This window comes from Tursiops truncatus, chromosome 19, assembly GCF_011762595.2.
Source record: "Tursiops truncatus isolate mTurTru1 chromosome 19, mTurTru1.mat.Y, whole genome shotgun sequence".
Lineage (NCBI taxonomy): Eukaryota > Metazoa > Chordata > Mammalia > Artiodactyla > Delphinidae > Tursiops > Tursiops truncatus.
In genome coordinates, this window is record NC_047052.1 from 45,187,598 (window position 1) to 45,195,636 (window position 8,039).

General features: G+C 55.1%; 1 protein-coding gene across 1 annotated transcript in view; it reads left to right on the forward strand.

Moving 5' to 3' along the window:
- Positions 1-8,039, forward strand: part of RYR1 (ryanodine receptor 1) — an 85,729-nt gene that overhangs the window by 46,907 nt on the left and 30,783 nt on the right. Inside the window, exons 40-53 of the mRNA XM_073796818.1 lie at positions 31-145; positions 231-363; positions 745-839; positions 2,111-2,246; positions 2,493-2,679; positions 2,766-2,874; positions 3,254-3,374; positions 3,467-3,636; positions 5,095-5,315; positions 5,399-5,489; positions 6,420-6,560; positions 6,957-7,120; positions 7,230-7,308; positions 7,569-7,680. Coding sequence (XP_073652919.1) covers positions 31-145; positions 231-363; positions 745-839; positions 2,111-2,246; positions 2,493-2,679; positions 2,766-2,874; positions 3,254-3,374; positions 3,467-3,636; positions 5,095-5,315; positions 5,399-5,489; positions 6,420-6,560; positions 6,957-7,120; positions 7,230-7,308; positions 7,569-7,680 — 1,874 coding nt within the window. The remainder of the gene's footprint in view (positions 1-30; positions 146-230; positions 364-744; positions 840-2,110; positions 2,247-2,492; positions 2,680-2,765; positions 2,875-3,253; positions 3,375-3,466; positions 3,637-5,094; positions 5,316-5,398; positions 5,490-6,419; positions 6,561-6,956; positions 7,121-7,229; positions 7,309-7,568; positions 7,681-8,039) is intronic.

Here is an 8,039-nt window from a genome sequence, read left to right on the forward strand (position 1 = left end):
CTTGCCTCCACGCACTCTACCTGTCCACAGGAACATCATGAACAACAAAGTCTTCTACCAACACCCGAACCTGATGCGGGCGCTGGGCATGCATGAGACAGTCATGGAGGTCATGGTGAATGTCCTTGGGGGTGGCGAATCCAAGGTAAGGGGGCTGCGTGGGCCGGCGAGCTCAGGGGAGGGGGCCCCGGAGGGCAGGCACTGACCACCAGCCCACCCTGCTTGCCCAGGAGATCCGCTTCCCCAAGATGGTGACCAGCTGCTGCCGCTTCCTCTGCTACTTCTGCCGCATCAGCCGGCAGAACCAGCGCTCCATGTTTGACCACCTGAGCTACCTGCTGGAGAACAGCGGCATTGGCCTGGGTGAGGAACCCCGAGCCCACTCCTGGCGGTCCACCCAGGCTGGCCCCACTCTCCGCTGGCTCACTTAGTCATTTAACAAATACTCACTCTTAACTCACCCTGGATCTGGACCTGTAATGAGAAGTGCTGGGGATACCCAGACAGCCCTGGCCCTGGCCCTAATGGGGTTCACAGTGGAGTGGGGTAGACAAACCCATCCCAGACAGTGTCAGCCTGGACTGGTCAGGCCTGGGATGGAGAAGCACAGTCAGAGGAGGCACCTGACCCAGGCTGGAAAAGGGGTGGTCAAGGAGGGCTTCCTGGAGGAGGTGAGGCAAGCAAAAGTGAGACAGTCAGCTAGGCACCTCCGAAGAGCATTCTCACTGCCTCTCACCCCGACAGGCATGCAGGGCTCCACGCCCCTGGATGTGGCAGCTGCCTCCGTCATCGACAACAACGAGCTGGCCTTGGCGTTGCAGGAGCAGGATCTGGAGAAGGTGTGGAGGGAGAAGGCCTGGCCCATACCTGGCCGCTTGGGGCACCTGCTGATTTGGGTCCCACTCTATGAGTGCCATTGTGCATGGTCCAGAACTGAATCAGAAGGGGAATAATTTGCAACAAAGGGACAGGACCCAGTCACTCGCTCACAGGGCTGAGTGAAAATCCACACCCACCCTCCCCAGCCACGTGGGCTTGGCACGTTTCTTGGCCCTCTGTGCTCCCTGCTTCTGTGTGTAGCAGTGAAAGGCATGGGCTCTGGAGCTCAGCAACTTAGATTCAACTCCCCGCCCCTACTCCCAGCCCCACTCTCTTGCTCTGTGGCCTTGGACAAGTGGCTTAAATTCTCCAGGCCTCCATCTCCTTATTTGTAGAATGAATATAATAGAAACAATTTCGTACAGTTGTTCTGAGGATTACATAAGTTAACTCACGAAAGCATTTACAAAGCAGTAAGCACTCTCTAACAGTTGTCTACTATTATAGTATTATTTATTTAACAAATGTTTTTGAGCATCTACTATGTGTCAGGACCCATCCAAGGCAGCAGGCGTATGACAGTGATTGAGAGTCAAAAGTCCTTGTCCTTGTGAAGCTGACATTCTAGTTGGGAGGAGGGACACTAAACAAGATGAAGAAGTAAAATATGTGGTGTATTAGCTAGTGACGAGTGTTAAGGAGGAGAAAACGTGAGCAAGGGAGAGAAATGTCAAGTGTCGGGAGGGTGTCTGAGTTTAGACACAAGTGGTCAGAGAAAGCCTCACTGAGAAAGTGACCTTCAGGTAAAGCTCTGAAGGAGATGGGGGCCATATGGACGTGAGGGGGAAGAGCATTCCAAGCTGGGAAGCAGCCAGTGCAAAGGCCCTGAGGCAGGAGTGAACCTGATGAGTCTGAGGAACGGCAGAGAGAGCAGTGTGCTTGGAGCAGAGGGAGACAGGGTGAGTGCTAGGATGTGAGGGCAGGGAGTTGACAAGGGCAGATTGTGTGGAGGGTCTGTGGGCCACAGCGAGGGCTCTGGCTTTAGCCCTAAGTGAGACAGTAGGGGTCTCTCTGACTGTGTGGGGGACAGACTAGGGGTTGAAGGGAACAGTGAGCCCAGGGAGGAGGTGGCTGCGATGGTCCAGGTGGGAGATGATGGTGGAGGATGAGGGTTATTGTTTGCTGAGGGATCCAAATTGGATTGCGGAGCTCCAGGGATGGGCAAGGACTTGAGCCTCGGGGAGGAAGGTGGTGTGGGTATAGTCTCTGGCTGAGCCTCCTGTGCCCCCAGGTGGTGTCCTACCTGGCAGGCTGTGGCCTCCAAAGCTGCCCCATCCTCCTGGCCAAAGGGTACCCAGACATCGGCTGGAACCCCTGCGGCGGCGAGCGCTACCTGGACTTCCTGCGCTTTGCCGTCTTCGTCAACGGTGAGGCAAGGGGTGGCGGTAACAGGGCGGGAGGCTGGGGGTCACTGGCCAAAGCCTCCCTCGGGTGTGGCCCACATCCTGGGCCACAGGCCTGGCCTGGGCAGGGATGCCTCCAAGTGGGCGCGGGGCAGGGTCTGGAGGTCAACGGGGGCCTGACGTTCACCCCTGAGGTGCCAGGTCAGGGGCTGTCCAGGGAGGGACCCTGGGCAGTGGCTCATGAGGCCTCCTGACCCCGCGAGCCGCCAGGTGAGAGCGTGGAGGAGAATGCCAATGTGGTGGTGCGTCTGCTGATCCGCAAGCCTGAGTGCTTTGGGCCTGCCCTGCGGGGTGAGGGCAGCTCGGGGCTGCTGGCCACCATCGAAGAGGCCATCCGCATCTCCGAGGACCCCGCGAGGGATGGCCCAGGAGTCCGCAGGGACCGGCGGCGTGAGCTGTGAGTCTCCTGCCCCTTCCTCAGCAGAACCACCACCCTCCCCGAGCCCCTCGCTGCCTCCTCACACCACCCGCCTTCCCCTGCAGCTTCGGGGAGGAGCCCCCCGAGGAAAACCGGGTGCACCTTGGACATGCCATCATGTCCTTCTACGCTGCCTTGATCGACCTGCTGGGACGCTGTGCACCAGAGATGCATGTGAGACCTGAAGGCTGGGCTGGGGGGCGGGCACAGCCAACCTTGAACCTCTTCATTCAGACATTCAGCAACATTGATTTAGCTCTTGCTATGCGTGTGGTCCTGGGCTAGGCAATGCCGGGGACACACCAGTGGCTGAGAGAGCCCCTGGCCCCGCTCTCACAGAGCTCTCAGTCCAGTGCGCGAGATCAGGCAATGAAAGCCAGTGGTAGTCAGGGCTGCAGGGAGAAGCACAGGCAGAGGGGTCAGGGCTGGGAATTCTAGAGTTAGCCCCACGAGACGGAGTCTTTACCTGCCAGTGGGTTGGGAAGGGGTGGAATGGGGGAATGACCATATGGGGCAGGGGGTGCCTGATGACATGCCCACTTCCCCTCTCCAGCTAATCGAAGCCGGCAAAGGCGAGGCCCTGCGGATCCGCGCCATCCTGCGCTCCCTCGTGCCCCTGGACGACCTCGTGGGCATCATCAGCCTCCCACTGCAGATCCCCACCCTGGGCAAAGGTGCGGAGGGGCGGGACTCAGCAAGGGAGTGATGCTGGGGAGGAAGCAGAGGGGCCCCAAGGGCAGCCCTGACCCCGCTCTCTTGCCCACAGATGGGGCACTGGTACAGCCAAAGATGTCGGCATCCTTTGTGCCGGACCACAAGGCGTCGATGGTGCTCTTCCTGGACCGCGTGTATGGCATCGAGAACCAGGAGTTCTTGCTGCATGTGCTAGACGTGGGTTTCCTGCCCGACATGCGGGCGGCCGCCTCGCTGGACACGGTGAGCAGTCTGGCCACTCTCCCGGCCTCCAGAGTGGGATGTGTCATGGGAATAGTGGCAGCACTTTTGTTTGTTCTGAACTTGTGTACATATCATAATCCTCCCTCCCCCACCATCAAGATAGAAAACAAAAACCAAGAAAAACTCTTGAGTTCTGGGAAAGGGTGGGTGGAAACCTCCAACACCTCAGGTTATAAAAAAGAATTCTCAGTGATGGCTCAGCACCGTGGAGATACAAAGACCCGTGCACAACAACAAGAACAATAATAACAGAAGGTGACAATGCCAAGTTAAGATGAAGACTGATAACTCACCATTGGTTTGGCCAAATGGGGGAAGCAGTTTCAGTGAGGTGGTGGGGCTAAAGCCTTATGGGAAAGGGTTTAGGAGAGCCTGGGAGGACTTCCCTGGCGGTCCAGTGGTTAAGACTCCACGCTTCCACTGCAGGGGGCGCAGTGGAAGTTTGCCCCCTGGTCAGGGAACGAAGAGCCCATATGCCATGCGGTGCAGCCAAAAAAAAAAATAAACAGAGAGAGAGAGAGCCCCTCTCAGAGAGAGGCTGAGAGGTGAGGTATTGGAGACAGCGAGTGTTGACAGTCTACACAAGCTGGTGACAGAAGAGGCAGGGAAATGGCGATGTGCTGGCTGGGTGAACTTGGTCAAGAGAAGGCTCTTCTTAAGATGGGAGAAATGACTGTTCCCTATTGGGAAAGGGAACCCCGGAACTTGAATCTATAACTACCAGTTTATCAGAAATACAGGGGGCAGAGGAACAAGTTAACTGACACCACTGGGAAGCGACCAACCAAGGCCAAAATGTAGGAAATTCCTTTGGACCCATGACTCGGTTTCTTCAGCAGATAAATAGCCTTAAAAGTGGGGGAGGAAAAGGAACACTTGCTGATGGAGAGACCTGTCAGCCAAGTACAGTATGGGGGTCTTCCTGGGGCCCTGATCCAAACAATCGCAGGTAAATGCAAAGCCATTTTTGAGACAATTAGAGAAAGCTAATTGATTAGCTTTAGATCATGATTATTAGCATTAGATCATGATTATTAAGAGATTTCGTTAATTCTGTGAGGTGTGATAATGGCAGCATGGAATGTTAAATAGAAGTATTGATACTTGTCTGAATGGAGATACATATTGAAGTATCTTTGGATAAAATGATATATGGCTGGCGGTTGCATGAAATATTACAGGAAAAAAGGCGAGGGTAGAGAGGAAAAGCATGCAGAAGGTGGGTGTCTGCAGAACAGCCTAATCTGGGTAATGAGGGTTCATTCATTGGCTCCTGGACTTTTGCGTGTATTTGAAATTTTGCATAGTCCGAAGTACTAAGGGTAGTGGAGTCTGGGAGAAGAAGTTTTCAGGGGAAGATCAGAAGAAGCCCGGGTCGTTTGCCCAGAGTTATCCTGGGCGGGTGTCAGGGCTTGATGTCCCCACCCTGCGCCCCAGGCCACTTTCAGCACCACGGAGATGGCGCTAGCGCTGAACCGTTACCTGTGCCTGGCGGTGCTGCCGCTCATCACCAAGTGTGCGCCCCTCTTTGCGGGAACCGAGCATCGCGCCATCATGGTGGACTCCATGCTTCACACGGTGTACCGCCTGTCCCGCGGCCGATCGCTCACCAAGGCGCAGCGCGACGTCATCGAGGAATGCCTGATGGCGCTCTGCAGGTGGGGCGGGACACTGGTGGGCGGAGCTACGGGTGGGGCGGGCCTCAGGGTGAGATAACCCCGCCCCGTGCATGTCCCCGCAGGTACATCCGCCCGTCCATGCTGCAGCACCTGCTGCGGCGCCTGGTGTTCGACGTGCCCATCCTTAACGAGTTCGCCAAGATGCCGCTCAAGGTGAGGCTTCAGCTTGCGTATTTCCATGCTCCACCCACCAGCTTGCTCCACCCACCGGCTTGCTCCGCCCTCGGACTATGGGGCTCATTTGTATCACACCGCCTAGGCCAGTTAACCTGAAGACGCGCGGGCAGCGGGCCCCATAGAAACCTCTTTAACATTCACTTTGCGTCATTGGTGCCTCTAACACTCCCTAATTAGCGTTTAATTCGCATAACAGTGAGCCAACCCCACCTTAATTAGCATATATTTGCGTGGGGCACACTTTTTCTAATTAGCATGCTTATTTGCATGCTTAGACCACCGGCCTTCCACTATTCAAATGACTGCATTTATATGAGTAAATAGTACCACAGCTATCCTGAATATTTGCACACTGTCTCTCCTATTATATTTTCATTTGCATGCTAGTTTGCATAAGGAGATACCCCCAACTCAGATATTTTAACTATTTTGCATAATACATCTAAATCAGCCCCCATTTCAAATTTGCATATTGGCTGGTGGAGGCTCTCTTCCCAGCTACCACGTGTTTGCATGGGGTGCTGCCTATGTTTCTATTTGCCATGTTAATTCACATAAGCACAGATCACTTCATCCGTATGCCCATTTGCACATAACCCTACCCATGGATTAATATCTGCATGCTTATTTGTATAAAGAACACCAGACAAATCCAGCTCTGATTTAATGCCCATCCTGACTCTGAATTAGAGTGCCAAATTTACATAATAAACTGTCCAGGACCACTTCCCAATACACATGCCTTCCCCCCTTTATTAGCATATCATTTGCATAATCCACACCTCCTTCATAATTTAAAAGCACTGGCACCTCCCACCCCCACCCCGGGGCCTCCCTGGGCCTTCATTCGTCTGCCACCTGTTTATGTCCCCCTCATTTATGTGTCCCCCTCTTGTTCCCACCCAGCTCCTCACCAACCACTATGAGCGTTGTTGGAAGTACTACTGCCTCCCCACAGGCTGGGCCAACTATGGGGTCACCTCGGAGGAAGAGCTGCACCTCACCCGTAAACTCTTCTGGGGCATCTTTGACTCTCTGGCCCATAAGGTCTGGGCACCCAAGGGCCCTAAAAGAAGCCGGTTTGGAGGGTCTGGGGCCCGAAGTCAGGGATCCAGAATGAAATCCTCAAAGTTGGGGGTTCAGGGAGGGAGGCAGTTCTGCAGGTTTGGATCTAGGAGAATCTATGAGTTGGGTCTCTGGTTTGAACATTATGGAAGAGGGAATGGGCCTCTAGTTTGGGGGCTTGGAGGGGGTAGCATAGGGGTGGTTTGAGAGTCCAGGTGGGTCTGAGGTTTGGGTTTCAGGGAGAGAGACCATACTTCATGTTTGAGGGCTCAAGAAAGAGGGGTGATGATTGGAGGGGTGAGTTTGAAGTCCTGGTGCTCCAGGATTTGAAGGCTCCGTCAGGCCTGCAGTGACACCCCCCCGCCCTGACCTCCCCAGAAATATGACCCAGAGCTGTACCGCATGGCTATGCCCTGCCTGTGTGCCATCGCAGGGGCCCTGCCCCCCGACTACGTGGACGCCTCATATTCATCCAAGGCTGAGAAAAAGGCCACGGTGGACGCTGAAGGCAACTTTGATCCTCGGCCTGTGGAGACCCTCAAGTGAGGCCTGGGGGCAGGAGGGGGGCCTGGGGGCTGGGAGAAGGAGAGGTTTCAGAGGTGGAAGGAGGGGCCACAGCCCTAACATCTGCTGACCCCACCCTACTAATAGTGTGATCATCCCAGAGAAGCTGGACTCCTTCATTAACAAGTTTGCGGAGTACACACACGAGAAGTGGGCCTTCGACAAGGTTGGCGTCATGGTCCTCCCCTCCCCAGGAACCCCCACCCCTGCCAGCCTTCCTCAAGACCCCAGCTTTCCCCCAGACCCAGATCCTGCCGGAGGGCCCCAGATTTCCCTGAGACCCATAACTCTTCCTGGGATTCACAGCCTCCTCTGGAACCCTCAGCCCCTCTAGGGTTCCCTCTCAGTGTGTGTCCACACCTCATCCTGCTCCCACGCCCAGCTCCATAGTGACACTGCCCCCACCTGTCCCCTCTCCACCTCCAGATCCAGAACAACTGGTCCTATGGGGAGAACATAGATGAGGAACTGAAGACCCATCCCATGCTGAGGCCCTACAAGACGTTTTCGGAGAAGGTGACCAAGCCTTGGCGCCCAAGTTGGGGGTCCAAAATTTGGGGGATCAGGGAGGGGTGAGGCAGCTTCGTGGGCTTGGATCTAGCTGGATCTGTGGGTTAAGGCTTCCCATCCATGGACTTTGCCTTCCCTCAAACTTGGCTGCCTCCCCTAGACCCCAGACTCCTAGTGTCCCTTCTCTTAGAAAGAGTTGGAGAGACTGGGTTTGATTCCTTGACCATACAACTTAACTTCTCTGAGTCTCATGTATAAAAGGGGATAATGAGAGTTTGGGAATCTCTGTTACAGGACAGGTAAGACACCTGGATTGAATTCAGACTGGACCACTTCCTAGCCACATGGTCAGGGCTTTCCCCTTTTCGGACACTGGAGGCCAGTGAG